We start from the raw sequence: 15,625 nt of genomic DNA on the forward strand, positions 1-15,625 counted from the left end.
GACCCTTAAAAGATTCCTCCCAGCTTAACGCATTCCGTGATTACAGAATACATTATCACTAAAGCACCTTATGCAGCCTGCTGTCCCCTATTACCTAAAAACCTGGACAACTTGTACTATTTCCATACAGCCAATAAGCACATGGGTTGCCCTTGACCTGCTTATATTTAAATTCAATAACCGAAGCTGCTCTGCCCCTTCATCTCTTACTATCATTTGACAGTAATAAAACTTATTTCTTCAGATACAAGAGCAGCCAAGTGTTGAAAACAACCCTCCAATCCTGTAAAGACTATACTTGAGTTCACACAGCTAAATAAAACCCTAGATTTGAATATGACTTTGACAATCAGAAATAAAGTGTGGTCCAAGCCACTCTGAACTCTCTCCCTAGAAATATTAATATAAATACAAAAGAGGAGAAAAAGCAAAGCTTGAACATGACTTGCACAAGTAATTCTTTTCTCATGGGTCTATAAAAGGATGAGCAGTCAACCATGCCAGAATATACCATTACAAAAAATGTTAACAGTAAAACACTAATCACTGCCACAGATATTCATGTAACTTTGCCATAAGCCTTAAGGCTCATAGGTCTATGGAACAGATCAAGCCTTACCTAGCCAAGCTGTGGGAAATCAGTCAGGAAACTGCAACTACACTGGGTTTACCTAATTCCTGGCTAGGGAAGTAAAAAGCTGATATATCTTTTCCATTGTCAAGATTATGCAGTGACACAAAGTTCTCTTTCTTCCCTTCATCACATCCAAAATATAAAATGGAAGTAAAAGGGAACAAAACAGGAAAATTAAAAATAAATAAATAAACCCACACCATACCCAGGAAATCTCCTTCATTACACAGTGGTGGTACTTTTTACTCAGAATCTAATACTTACAAGCAGACATGGGGAATGTCAACAGAAAACAAATGTCCTACAATTCAGAAGAGGAACAGGATCATTAAGTATGTAAAAATTGCAAATTCTTCAGCGCTGTGACTGCCCTGTGCTTCAGTCTGTACCTTAAATATTTGATTGGCTCTACTGATGACAAAAATACAAGTCCAAAGATCAAGGACCAAATTCAGTGGGAAACCCAATCTTGCATCTTAATGAGATGTGAAATTCGAGCACTGTTTGCAACAGGCTTTTCAGGCTCATGTTGAGCCCATTCATGTGGTAACTGGAAATCTCAGAAAGATCAACAGGCCCAGATAACTGCACTAGACATATCCCATTTGGTCCTAGAGATATTATAATTTGATGCCTGTGTCAACTGAATCTTAAAATCTTAGAGCAGAGAGAAAGCAAACAAGCAGAGAACCCAGGCAGCAGCAGGAGAATCTAGGTCAAAGCAGGAGAGGGATTCTCTTAGAAATTAACAACACGTGCTCTCATCCTTGCAGTAACAGGTTACACAATTTGTACTTCTCTTTCCCCACTATTCCATTTATCCACTATAGTGAAAGAAAACTCAAGCTTCTCCTCTTGGGAAACCTCATGGATTTGCAAAAGAGGGAGTAAAAAGAGCAGGGGAAAAACAAACAACAAGAAAAAAAACCCACACCTCTTCTCTCACCTTCTTAGAGTGTGAGCAATTCCACTATCACAGAAAGAGAGGCGTGTAAAACTCCTCGAAGTTCACAGAGACTTCACCTTCAAGATGCTTCCTAATTGCCTTCTAGTTTTATCTATGGTTTATATTTGTGTTACTTGGACCAATCTATATAAACTCAGAAAGACTTGGGTTTCGTTGTCAGTTCCACCATTGGTTACTAAAATGTTGATAGTGCAAGGAATTCATTCTCCGTTTAGAAATGTTTTTAAACTTTTTAAGAATAAACAAGTGTTAAACCTATTCAAGCTCCAACTGTCCTGTTCCTCTAAGATTCCCTCCACATCAAGAAGAAATGCAGGCTAACAGAATTCAATGCTATGATTTTAGTGTCTCCAGAACACAATAATCAGATACACCTAACATTTGTAGAAGATCATCTTAAAAACACAGAAAAGCAGTCAGAAACTCAGTTTTATTCTCCTATGTTAGCTTTTTCTCATTAACCTTGTCACATTTGAAAAGAAGAAGGAAAAAAAAGACTCAAAATCTTCTGGTACTTCCAAAACATCCCAAGCACACCCTGGATGAGTATTTTTCATTAATGATCAAACATTTGTGGCATCTTCACCACTTTGTGATGTGGTCAGAAACAACGATCATTATTACCATTTTCATCAAATGTGAGCAACCATTATAGCTTGACAAGGACTTCTCAAAAAGGTGGTTGATGAGCTACATTATTATTAATCCCACTCATTCGCCTACCTCAAAACTTAGCCCCAAAGTATGATTTACGTTCTCTGGAGCTAGGAGTCATTTTTTTGTTATGATTTAAGGGGGGCTTTTAGGGGGGCTCCTGAGTGCTTGATCTTTAACTCCCTACAAATAGAAATAATATCCAACAATTATGGTCTTCATGTATGCCAAGCATTTCAATAGTTTTGCAACAAGCTAGTATTTTCTTGATCATTTTTTCCAAAGCATTTCCACAGAGTAAGAAGCTGAAACCTGTCCATATCTTCTGTTTCATTTTCCAACATTCACAGGCACACCTTGAAGGAGTTGAAGTGTCATTCATCCCAAGGCAGAACATCTCCCTGAAACACTTGAAAACACAGAAATGCTGCTACTAAGCCAACTGTACAGGGAGCTTGAGTAAACCAGTAAGGGTTTTTTGATGGTGGTTGTTGCATTGTTTGGTTGTTGTTTTTTTTATTCTAGATTTCAGAGGATACAGAATTTGTTTTTATGTTAAGTCTTGGTTTTATACCATTTATCTTCCACCATCTGAGTATCTTTACCCAAAAAATGCCATAATGTCTTGGCATGTTCCCCAGTGTAATGGAGTTTTAATGTAACTTCATTAGTGAAAGTGATCATATTTTGCTGTATTACTTCTCTCATCAAATGAAACATGAAACTACTAAGGCTCATCTGAACTGATTTAGTTTTACTGGAGATTTCTTCTAACAACTGTTTCTTTCTTGTGTTGATTTTGGTGTGTCTCAAATATCTGCCTGATCTTCCTGGAATCTGTTAAACCTGAGCGAACACTAACACATCAGGATGTTCAACTTTCTGCTTCATCACAGCCTTGATTTTCTTTGCACTAAGAGAGTTACTAAAATGGTCTCAAACTACACAGCCTTGGTGTATTTCACAGCAGTTGCTTGATTTTACATAAACTACCCTTTACTTGCCACTGTACAGCTACACTGGACATTATTTTATATGATTTGAAATACTCAGGTTTGATTGGTAGCAATTGATATCTCGATCCCCTCATATGGTTATTTTTTTGAATCATGACTGAATATTGTATGTTATTCATAGATATCAACTGCAGGATTCCTAGTAGGGGACTTTATGGCTATGTTCAGATTACATCACTTTTCTCATAAAAACCACTTTGAGCTCAGTTATGCTTAGAATATCCAAAAGCAGAGTACAAAAATTTCTCTTTCTGCCAGTACCTGGACAGAGTTTTCCCACCCAGGACCTCAAACACAACTCTGAGGCCAAGGAGTAGCTATTGACATCAACAGGCACTGGAATTAATCCTCAGATTCCCACTTCTGTAACACAAAAATTGCAAACTTCTTTCAGAGAACAGGGATAGCAACATGTGTTGCAGGGTAGCAAACGGCAAAGCCCGCTGCTAGAAGAGCGTGCAGGGCTCCCAGAGCTGAAAGGACAAGTATCAACATTTACTTGTTGATTCTGGCACACAGGTAAAAGGGAAGAACCTGACAACCCTGCAGTAGTGAAAAATTACTCTCCAGCATGGAATTCATAATGAAAACACTGTCTGGCATCCTTTGTGCGTGGGAGGGCATTTCATGCTCCATCAGGAACTCAACACAACGACAAAGAATTCTGCTGATAGAAAGGCGAGTGGGAATGGGCGAATACTGTAGAATTCAAGGAAAACCTAGTGCTGTGAAGTTTTAGATAACGTGACTCAAGAACCTCCCTGTTTCTGTGTAATGTAGACACTTAATTCAAACACAATCAATCTAAAAATAAGAAAATCTGTGTTATTATACTTGAAAGAGAAACAAACACCCATCTTGTAACAGCTGGTATCAGTCACACAGAATGTACACAATAGGAACATACTCATGGGGTTACCTGCTTCCCTGTTTCTTAACCTGTTCTCTATGTTGGTACTTAACTTTACCTCTGATATCCATCCACATCATATACACCCTTCTCTCTAATCACTGAGATCAAAGAGCCTGTGCAAAGTAGAGTACAAAGTTCAAGTCAGATTTTCACGTTATGTCAAAGCAGCTGAAAACAGCTTCCTCACCCCAAGCTATTAAAATGCAAGTTTCACCATTGCATCAAATATTTTGTAACTGGTATTTCACAAGGCTGTTAAAAGTTTGATGACTGATGGCAGTGTACAGCTGCTACTTCTACCATGCACATGGTTTTGCTACCATTTTCTTTAAAGGCTTGAAAAAAATCAGAATATTTTTTTAAAACACCCGACTGTTTCCATCACCAGCTATTCCCTTCAATCTTATTTCTTTGAAGGCACACTGATCATTTACAGTTGACACATTTCTCCTGTTCCCTCCACTAGCATGCTTAATCAGTCATTGAAATCTGTCATATTAAGAATATTCCATCATAAGACAACAACTTGAATAAACATTTCTTCAAATTCACTTGAAGTATTTAAAAGTACTAAAAATGCAAGGCTTACAGAGTCACCTCAGCTACAGTTCATTTACATCTGACCCTTAAGTACCTGACAACTTCTGACATCTCAAGACAGCTTCCAGTACATGCAGGCTTTAGATTACAGAATGAGTGAGTGCAGTATCTATTTGGTCAACACTGGAAAAGTGTTTTTGTAAACCATGTTATCCTTTTTCTTTATATCTGTACACAATAAGAGAAAGTAGTTCAAGGAATTTTTAGAATTACTTGGACACAGCAGGAAAAATCTGCAGCACTGATATTTTGGCCTTTTGCATACATGTTACTTCAGAAAGGTTGGAGATCTAGAACTATACTGGAGTTGGAATTCACAAGAAACAAATAATGAAGGGGAAAGTGGAGAAGCAAAGAACAGTCTGAAAAAAAGCTAAGTTTTCTTATTCTCGTGGCTGCTACTAGCCATCACAGCTTCTGAAGTCATCAGTACTGAAATCCCGTGTCATTCACAGGTATTCTCAGCTAACTGCAAACACAACACAGTTAAAACTGCCAAGGTAACTCATCATAAGACTAGCTATATATTCATATAGCTCTAATGCTTTACAAAGCTGACTACATGCTCATTCACAGAGGGTAATAAAATATACAGATCTGCCTAAATACAGCAAAATGTAACTTCCACTTGTGTGGCAAGCTTCCACATAAACATGCAATAAAAACAGTTAAATAGCGGAGCCATTACACACCTAAAAGTGGATCCAGTATCACTAAAACTGAAATGTAAGTGTGAAGAATAATTAAGTCTATTTCTGCTACACTGTGGCAATAAACAGTCAAAATAAAAACAAAAACACCCACACATACCCCCAAACCACGTCTCTGCATCCAAATTTACTTTGGGAAGAAAAAATAATATATATTAAGTGTCACAGACAGAAGACTCTTTTTTTGTTGTTTTTTTTAAGCCAATTATTCTATTTACATAAAACTGCATTGTAAAGTAAATGCTTTTAAACTGACAGAGACAAATTTGTTGGGTTTAATTCTGTCTTAATTCAGAACTTGTTTACTGAGTGTTCAGTGATGCAGAAATAAACAGCCAGCACTGCAAAATACTTCTTCAAAACTAGACTGTATGAAAAAAAACAGAACAGGCTACTTATGTTTATGTGGCACACAATGTGAAATTCTCAGCAATTAAATACAACATGTAAAAAAATGTCTGCATTGGGCATAGGTCTCCAAGACTTGAAGCAAGCATTAATATACTTGATTTACATTACATACCTTAAGTAAGACAAAAATGAAAAACAACAATTTTAATTCCTCTGCTACTTGCACAGTCAAAACAAACAAAATATATCATTTTTAATAAGCAATACACCAAAATGGTTTAAAAAAAAAAAAATCAAATGTTAACAAAATCTTAGCTGTAAATATGATTTACAAGGACCAAAAACGTTCAGCATAACTAAAGAACACTTAGAATTACCAGATTTATCTAGTTTTATACTTCAAGGACTTTAAACTAGAAAAATAAATGGTTATTTTGGCTAACAGTAATCACTGAACCATTTCCAAGGTCAGATTGCAGCCCTGTTTCATACTTGCACTCTTACATCATCTTCACCTGCTTACAAAAAGCAGCGTATAAAAATTAGCAGATAAAATTAGAACCGCGTTTTAAAAAAAAAGTGATACTTGAAATATACTAAATTTGAATAAATAACTGTTTTTGGTCTCACTTCAGGTAATTTTTAGACCTTTTCCTGTGAAGTAAGGCAATGATGCCCTGTGACTCAAAAGTAGAAACCAAAGCTGAACTGAACATATGCTGGCCAAGACAGATCACAAAGATACATAGGAGGTTGCAAGCAATAGACTGGAAAAAAGTTTACATATAAAGTAACTAATCATAGACTTACAGAATATACTTCATGCAGTGTAAATTAGAATAGTCCCTTTAACCCACCACTGCTGTGACAGTTTTACAGCAGATTGGTGGGGGGGAGTGGAGAAAAGAAAAAAAAAAACACAACAGATTTAAAAACTAATTGGCAAAAGAAAATTTCCAAGGCCAGACACATAAGCGAATTAGGTTGGACGCAATGATTTCGACGGCCTTTTCCAACCTAGTCCATTCTATTCTAAACTCTGAGCACTTGAGGCTAAAGCAACATGCTCTAGGATATATAGTCTCACAATGTATAGGCCCAGGGTTTCTTATTCCACACTATTTACATCAAAACTGATTACATCAGACAGCACTTAACCACAGTTTGCCATCTTCACATTTCATTTACTTTTAACCCATCTATGCTTTCCACACCTTTGGAACTTTCCTGTTGGAGAGTGTTCTCTGCCCTTTTGTATCCCCTTCAATAGAAGTGTAATAATTCTGCTTTTCCTAATTCTTCCACACTGTTGTGTTTTGTTTTTTAACCAACAAATGTTCACCCGTTAGTCACAACGTCTACACCACATCTAGCATGAAAGCCTTCTACACTCAAGCAGCAGAAGACAGTTGTTACTCAAAATCTAACTATAAGAATCCTTACCTTTCCGAAATCTCTGACATCAAACAAATCGAATGCTTCAAAAAGTTCACTTTTTTTCATCCCAAATATTTCACAACATGCCGAAAGAAAAGTCCTTATATTCTTCAAGCAAAGAAACTAGGGGAAAGAAAAGAAAAACATTAAGCATCAAGTGTGTCAGTTAGCAGTATGTATGCTCACTGTGATCACAAATACATCATGAAATTCTTGAATTACAAGGTGAGATGGCTAAGCAACATAAAACCTATGTGCTGCTTCCACCTTGACACTGGCACCAAGAACTGGGTTGGGAATCCACAAGCTTTTAAAACAAGATGGCACATACAAAGTGATTAGTGTTTTCTGGTAATTTTTTCCCCCAAGTTTATTATTATTTTTCCTAAAAGCCATCAAGGGCCAATAGGTTTGTCCAACACAGAATATGGATTTAAACTGAATACCGATTTACTTTCTTACACTGAAATTCTCACCACCACTGACAAATTTCTTCCTCACTGGAAAAACTCACCTGCCTTTTTAAAGCCTGTGTTTTGAGTTTAGATTAGGTAGTGCTGAAGTCTGCCAGAGCAAAGAAAGCTTACAGGTGCATTAAATTGTTTACCTCTAAAGAGAGCAGGATGCTAAGGGAGACAGGAGCTGTCATGAGCCTAATATCTGGCCTAGATTTACTAGAGAGCATTTGAGAGAGTTGCATTTAGCTTCTTAATATAGCTAAAAGAACTGTTCACTGTATCAGCACAAATGAAATGCCCTTCCCATTCTGAGAAATTTCCCCAATTATTAACAAAGGTCTCCTACAATTAAAGGTCAAGATGGCAGCTTCCCCCCCCCCAACCAAGATTTATTGGTTACTTCAAATCTGAAGGGAATTTTGTGACATCAACCTGTTATGTCTAAATTACCATTGCTATGAATTATATGTAAATAGATGAGAGAGCACATTACAAGGTATAGTTTCCCTTAGCCCACATTTTAAAGGAAATGTTGAAGTACCTAAACAGTAAATAATAATATTGGAATATTCTAACAGAGATACTGAAGAACAATGGAATCCTACCACCACCACCTTTTGTTTTTTAGTTTAGTTGGGCAACTCATGATTCAGAACCCATCAATTTTCTCTTGTAAAGTGAAAATGAAATGCTTATTACTAAACTATTAAGCTAACTGCAATAGCTACAAGGATAAAATGGATAAAGGGGTGGATAAAGGGGCAATAAAACATATTAAGAAAAAAATATTCTGATTTTCTGCTACTCCTACTTTGAAAATCTTATTACCCAGAAAGTTTTCCAAAACTCTGTATCACAATCATCTACAGAAACAATTTTCCTCAATGAAAACAAAGATCTTTATCACTGTTCTTATTGTATGAATAAGTACAAATTAGCAGAAGAAATCTCCACATTAAAAAAGAGCATACACCTAAAATCTAGGAAGTTCCAGAGAAGACAAACCTCCTTGCTAACGATGAGAAAGGCACCATCGGTCTGCAGTGTCTCATTAGTAAGCATTGTCCTCAGGATATTTGGAAACCTACTACATTAATGTGTTTTTCACAAAGAAAAACATTATACTTCAGCATACCACAAGGGAGATCATTAAAGGCATAAAGAGCAGTTGGGTTCCCAGGTCTCTTAGAGATGCAAGGAGAACTAGAAATCTCTCACTTGGTTTAATCTCCAAAAATCTCCTCCACAGGAAATGTTGTCTTTCAGTACAAAAACTGGCTTCTCTTCATTAAAATATAACATAACTTTAAAACATTCTCTGGAAAAGTTAATGCTGCCTTCCCTCCCTCCCCCCCCCCCCTTCCTTTTTCATTATATGGCTATTTCAGGAGATGGCAATACAGAAGCCTTAAAATGTGGGTCAGTAGAAGTACTGCGGTATAAGCCAAAAGTCTGAAAAAGTTTACTCTAGGGAAAACACAGCTTCTATTTGTCTCTACTCCAGATATACAGGAGAGGAGAGCACACCCAGCCCCCTGAAAAGGATCAACAAAACCACTATCTGTTGGGGCTCAGGACCATGAAAAATTTCAGTATTAGCGTATGTAGAGTATCAAGACATTCCCAAAGCACCCTAACGTTTCACAGCATAAGTAGTCTACTCCAAACCAACAAATTGTCATTGTATGGTGTTATGGGTTGGATTGGATCCCCCCAACAACTTCTTTTGGAAATCTGCCCCAAAGAGCAAATTCACCACACTCGGAATTTGGAAGTAAAAATGGAATTGTATTTACAAAAGAAACTAAATATAAAAGTATAAAAGGCAATAAGCATGCCCAAAGTATATTTACAGATATATGCACAGCTTAACAACAGCACAGCCCCCCCTGTACCTTAATTCAGTTTATTTATCCCCTCCTGAGAACAAAGGGCGCTAGTAGGCTATATAACCACACACGCTCGCTCTCCTCCCTCCTGTACCTTAAAGAAGTCAAAATAAAGAAGCCAAAAGGTCAGAGGGAGAATAGCAAAATCTGAAGCCCAAGGCAGAGCAGAAAAAGAAAGAGACAGCAGGCTCATATTGCAAAATATAAGCTAAATTCTTCAGACCAATTGAGTGAGATAAATTTTTCTTTATTATAATAGGAACTCTGAGGAGTTCACCCCTCTTAGAATTTTCCAGAGGATTTGGACAGTCCGTTTACAACAAAAATCTAGTTCTGAACTGTAACATATGGCTGCTGAAACAGTACAACTCCTGTGATAAACCACAAGATTTCATGGAACAGACTGGAGTTTTATGGTCTCTGGTACATTCTGCACAGAATTTAATTTGGTAAGAAAAAAAAATTCTGGGGAAAAAAAAAAATCTACTATCTAAAAAAGCAGGTATAGTTTTATCTAATTGGGACTGTATTTGTCTGAACTTAAAGCAGAAGAGAGTGGGCAAACTGAATTATGCTGAATTCCATAGAAAAAGCATGCTGTTTTCTACCATCACTTCTGTCACCTCACAAACGTTGAGGCTTTTTCAACACAGTACATGGTCATCTGTGCTGACAGACATGTATAGAAATATTTTACAACAGAATAGAGCACAGAATACAACTAAATAGAAATGACTAATTAGACTCAAAAAAGCACTAGCAGGACTACAGCTGCCCACAGGGAAGAATGATCTCTCTAACCAGGCATCTAATGAAGTGAAAGATGAAATGCAAAAGGAAAAATAAGGCAGGGGGAGGAATCAATTTCTTAGTGGTATTTCTCAGAATATTTTAGCACTGAAGTACTTCAATAGAAGAAAAGCCAGGTACAGACCATAATATTTAGCATCCGTATGTATTTTTTGTACTGAAAGCACTCCTAAGGGTGTGGAGAGACCAACACAATGAGCTCTGAAGATCAAATTCTGCCATGAGACATATGAAATTCAAACAAAGCAACACCAGTCAGTCGAGTGAAAACTGAGAGGCCAAGAAATTACAAGCATTTAGGACAGACAAGAGGTCTCCTCCACTTCCAACTTAGTTTTTTTAATTATCAGTAATGGGGGTGGGGAGCACGGAGGGAAGCTAGCTATTTCAACTTCCACCTTCTTTTTGTTACAGTGATTTCAGCACAAACAAGGAAGAAAGCTTAGGTAGCTGGCAGTTTCCCAGTGTTTGTATCTGGATCAGCAGATGTTCACACTGCATTTGGGATACAGCAGAGAACATACTGAAGCCTGAGTATCTCAGACAATCTAAATAGATGCTAAGCTCAAAAGGAGCATTAAGAACAAAATGGATTACTGCCACTGTGTCTCAGGGAAGGTGTTGGGTTTTTTCCCAGTGTGATTCACACTTGCTAATACTGTACACCCATCCCTTCCTCACCACACTTCCCAAGCTTTTTTGCATGTTATGTTCATGGCCCCACACAGACTTTAGGAGGTTCCCAGAAACTGCCTGGGAACTGAAGCCAATCACTCCTAGCCAACATCACAAAGCTATGACAAAAGAGTGAAAACAGACAACAGAGCACTCTCCTTAGCCAATTCTCCATGAAACCCATACCAGGGAAAGTATAGAAATATTCCTTTCCTATACCTCCTCTAAATAGCACCACTTTTTAAACTACCCAGCTTGCAGACTAGTCTCTAAACAACTTTGTAGGCATACATAAGCAAAAAAAAAAAAAAAAAAAAAACCAAAACCACACAACCCAATGGTGGGGTTGTGCGTGAAAGCAGACATTTTATGACAAAAATAGTTGAGGAAAGGCCAGGCATACCAAAAACCAAAAATATGTAAAGGTGAAGTAATCACATCAGCAAACTTGGCTGCAATTCACACCTCTCAGAAGGCACGATCACTCTTATTTTGAATTCGTGAAATACTGATGTTACATGCAAGGAGGCATATGCAGGCTGGTGAAGATGGGATGTTTTTCTATTAGCCATTTATGGTCTTTAAAAAGCAGAATTACACATGCATTAAAGGCAAAAGCATAAAAGAGGACCAGATCATTGCCATAACACTTACATGCTGTCCCTACACCTCAGCGCTTACTGCAAAACATGGGCTCCTGACCTTTCCTGTCCATTTCTGGGATGCTGATGAGAACAGATTAGCTGGGAATATCTCATTTTGATTTCCACTCTGTTCCTGAGAACAAAGGCAAAAAGGAAAATAATGCAGTTATACCTCTTAAGCACAAGGAACAATGTGAAAATTGTCATAACGGATTTAACTGGAAGAATTGCTTTTCCACATTCCATCGCCAAGATTGATATGTGCAAGTTGTTTCAGTGAAAGAAAGCACTGAAACAGAAGAATGTCCTGAGGGCTGTTCCAGTATTTGCTGCAACAACTGTGTTGAGAAGAGAAACATATTCCATATCGCTTAGTCTCTGCTAAGTGTATATCTAAGAGAGATCCAGGAGCTGTCTACTCTCCCTGCTACAGACTGAGAACACTGACTACAGTGAAGGTACAAAAATTGCACCTTGAACCTAGATACAAAAAAATACCAAACAAAACTTGACACCAAACACCACCAAAACCACCACCCATACAACCCAACCATCACCAACCGTAACTAGAGATACAGATCCAAGAGCTCCATCAGCTCCTGCATAGTGTGGGCACTGAAATGTCTACTTTCTTTCAATTCTTTCAGCTATGTCCAATAAAGGAAGAAAATTAGGTATTTGCAGATACAGCTGCTCCTATATCAAGGGCTCCTTCCACAAGCCAGGCCCCACACATGCTCTTTCTACACACGCCCCCTTTCACAAACCAATCCCAAAAGCGTTCCCAAAATAGGAGCACCTCTGCTGGATAACACAATTGATTAGGGTTTCTTTAATATCTCTGTTCATTAACACCAACACGCTAGGTACTCCAACAATGCAAGGGCACACTGTGGTACTGACAGAATTGTACATTTAGAGTTAACAATTCAACACAGAAATCATTCCTGGCTCTTCCACATATTTCATCAGCCAAAGCACATTAGATTACTCCTGTTGGCAGAGCAGAACTAATTATCACTATATGCAGTAAAAAATAGATGTAAGTATTTCCAAGTGAATGAAGTAGGGTCCCTGCTGAAGTCTTAATTCAACATCTATTAATGTCTTTCCCCAAGCCAGCAAAAAGCAGTACCAGAGTCAAGAATGGAAGTTCTAATGTTCCTATTGTTCCTATGCATGCCACTTATTGTAAGGATCTTTAAATCTTTACTAAGGGTAGGCAATGCAAATGGCCATAAGGAATTTAAAGACCGTCAATGAGACAGGAGGAGTGCTCTATTTTCAGCAAGCAAATGAAAGCCACAAGGCTGTCTACAGAGATTTTTCTGATTTGAAGTGCCACAATACCAGAAGTAAGCATTATTCTTTTTCCTCATTCTTGGATAGAGCACATTAACTTGAAAAGCACATTTTAAAAAGAAATTAATACACAGGAAGAACAGATCACTACAAAGAATTCAGGTTTAGGTTCTGCATTTGGCCTCTTCTTCTGAAATCCATCTCCATCATTCAGACAGATCAGCATTTTTAAAGCTTTAAGCAGGAACAAAGAAGCCAAATATTAAATACCTCCTAAACTTTGCACTCCAAAAAGTTACAAAGCAGACACACTAACAAAGATGGAGGAGATAGCCCACTGAGTTCTGGAAGAGGTACGCTCATTATCAGTACCTCAGCAGCTCACAGCCTGTATCTTAGCTCCTTGTATACACACCTAAGAATCACTTTTTGGGTAACACAACATGCAAGACTGGTGTCATTCTATAACCGTGAGGAGTATGGCTAATTAGTGTGCTATGCAAAGAACAACAACAGACATTCCTTAATTTCAGATAATTAAAAAATAACTAGAGAGATCTGTAGTGTTGTTAGCTTACTAGATGTGGGCATTCTTTGAAGGCCTACACAACACACAGGATGCCATATGAACTATAAAATACATTAAATTCTTTTGAACCACTGCTAACACTGTATGAATATTAATAGCATGTTCTTTATTTGCTCAGTAAATGTAGTAATTAAATATTCATAGAAAAGCTCCTCTTAAAATTCCTAACTGACTACTATTCAATTGTGTCTATTACATTTTGGCTTGAGTATGAAGCTTTGTTTATGTACATTGGCTCTTCTCTGTGCTTCAAAGAAAGAAAATGGAAATTGAAACTTGGGAAAAAAGCTGAGGAAGCACAAAGGATGCTCAGCTTTTATTAGTACTGATATGGAGTTAACAGAGGGCAAACAAAAAAAAACCAAACTTAAAACACAGCTCGGGAATTATTATACATTACTGACTCTGTCCTTGGCTATGCTGGGACTATCATAGTTGTTAAGCAAGTGAGAGCAAGAAGCATTAGAATTTTTTAAGTCCCTTAGGTCAAGCACTCCTACAAACCGTGAAACTGGCAACTTCTGGTCAATGGTCACTGAAACATTCAGCAGACAACTTTTGTGTCCTACCACTTGCATCAGAACAGGAGTCACTAGGCTACCTGAACAACCAAGAAACCTTTTCTCCTTCACATACCGCAAGATGAAAAATAAGAGACCTTTGGGAAAGCACACAGATACTAAACAGATGGGAATTTTTAGACTACAGAGTCCCAACTAGAGGAACTTGCCAAGTGTAATTGATAAGAGGCATCAGTGGGAGCTCCTGCTGCAAAGAACAATTTTTTTGTTCCCTACTAGCAAGAGTTATGAGTCTATCCTGCAGTGTCTTGTCAAAAAGAACCAGCAACTGGAACACAGCATTAAGTATGCAAAGCACACAGAGATTAGCTAGGTGGTTCCTGTATTTAGTTACCTTTTCAAATGACTAGCACTATCTGTCTTGCATCCCAGAGCCGCATCCCGAAAATGTCTTTCACTCAAGATCCCAGTGTCTTTGTAACAAATGAAAAGGAAGACATAAGGAACACAGAAAACAGTCCTGAGGAAGACAGGAATAAGAGGAAGCAAGGAAATGAAAAGACCACAGGAAAGGGACAGACACACAGTGAAACAGAAGGTTTAAAAGAAAATCAAAACAGACAAGGAGAAAGATGCAGTGGGGCAGAGGGGGGGCACAACCCTGAAGTCTACAGCATAGATGAAAAACTCAGAACAGTCAGTGGAAAACCTCAAGAAATGATCACTCAATGCTTTCATGATCAGAAAACAAAAAAATTCAAATTCACTCTCAAACCCTAAAAACAGCTACAGCATAAAATACAGATCTTCACATTGGTGCTTAAGAGAACACCCGTCTAATTTGTTTCTTATTGTTAGCACAAGATGCTGCTTCCATTGCATTTTTGTATCTTTTATTCATGACGGCACTTGGTTTTTACAAGTTTCTCATGTCAGTGTGAGAATATCTTTATTAGACTGTATCTGTGCAAGAGAAATCAATTTTGGGGTGTAAGGAGCCACAAGAAGGCACAGCAAAAGACTTTCAGGGGAGGAGGGAGGGCAGACTCTTCAAACAGTTGGTCAGCGTCTATTAACCAAAATAGCTCTTCTATTTCTTACCAGCAGACAACATGGATCATGTACAAGGTCTACGATTTCCAACAGGAGGGAATAATATTCTTACCAACACTGGTTACTGTTAACATACATTATTCAAGAAATGCTTTACACGTTTTCTTGACTCGTATCCGAGTCGTCTTTTTAAGGTCTTATGATCATGGAATCAATTGCTAGTAAGACTTTAAGGATGTTAAGTGCAGCTCTCTACTATTTGCCAAATACATCTGTCCTCCCATTACCTATTTCTAAAAATCCACTCTTCTATTTTTGCTAGTGTGTCACTTCGGGTTTGCAGTTTATTAGACCATGCTCTCTGTGGCAAGGACAGGTGTTTCTGGTATCTTCAGAGAACAC

The 15,625-nt window shown here is 37.8% G+C and overlaps 1 protein-coding gene across 4 annotated transcripts in view; it reads right to left on the reverse strand.

Moving 5' to 3' along the window:
- The window catches only part of VAV3 (vav guanine nucleotide exchange factor 3), a 187,540-nt gene that overhangs the window by 115,109 nt on the left and 56,806 nt on the right, over positions 1-15,625 (reverse strand). For all 4 annotated transcript variants that reach the window (XM_054165301.1, XM_054165299.1, XM_054165300.1 and 1 more), the window contains exon 2: positions 7,289-7,405. In XM_054165301.1, the coding sequence (XP_054021276.1) occupies positions 7,289-7,348 (60 nt within the window). In that variant the 5' untranslated portion in view covers positions 7,349-7,405. The remainder of the gene's footprint in view (positions 1-7,288; positions 7,406-15,625) is intronic.

The sequence above is a fragment of the Dryobates pubescens genome, chromosome 11, assembly GCF_014839835.1.
Source record: "Dryobates pubescens isolate bDryPub1 chromosome 11, bDryPub1.pri, whole genome shotgun sequence".
Lineage (NCBI taxonomy): Eukaryota > Metazoa > Chordata > Aves > Piciformes > Picidae > Dryobates > Dryobates pubescens.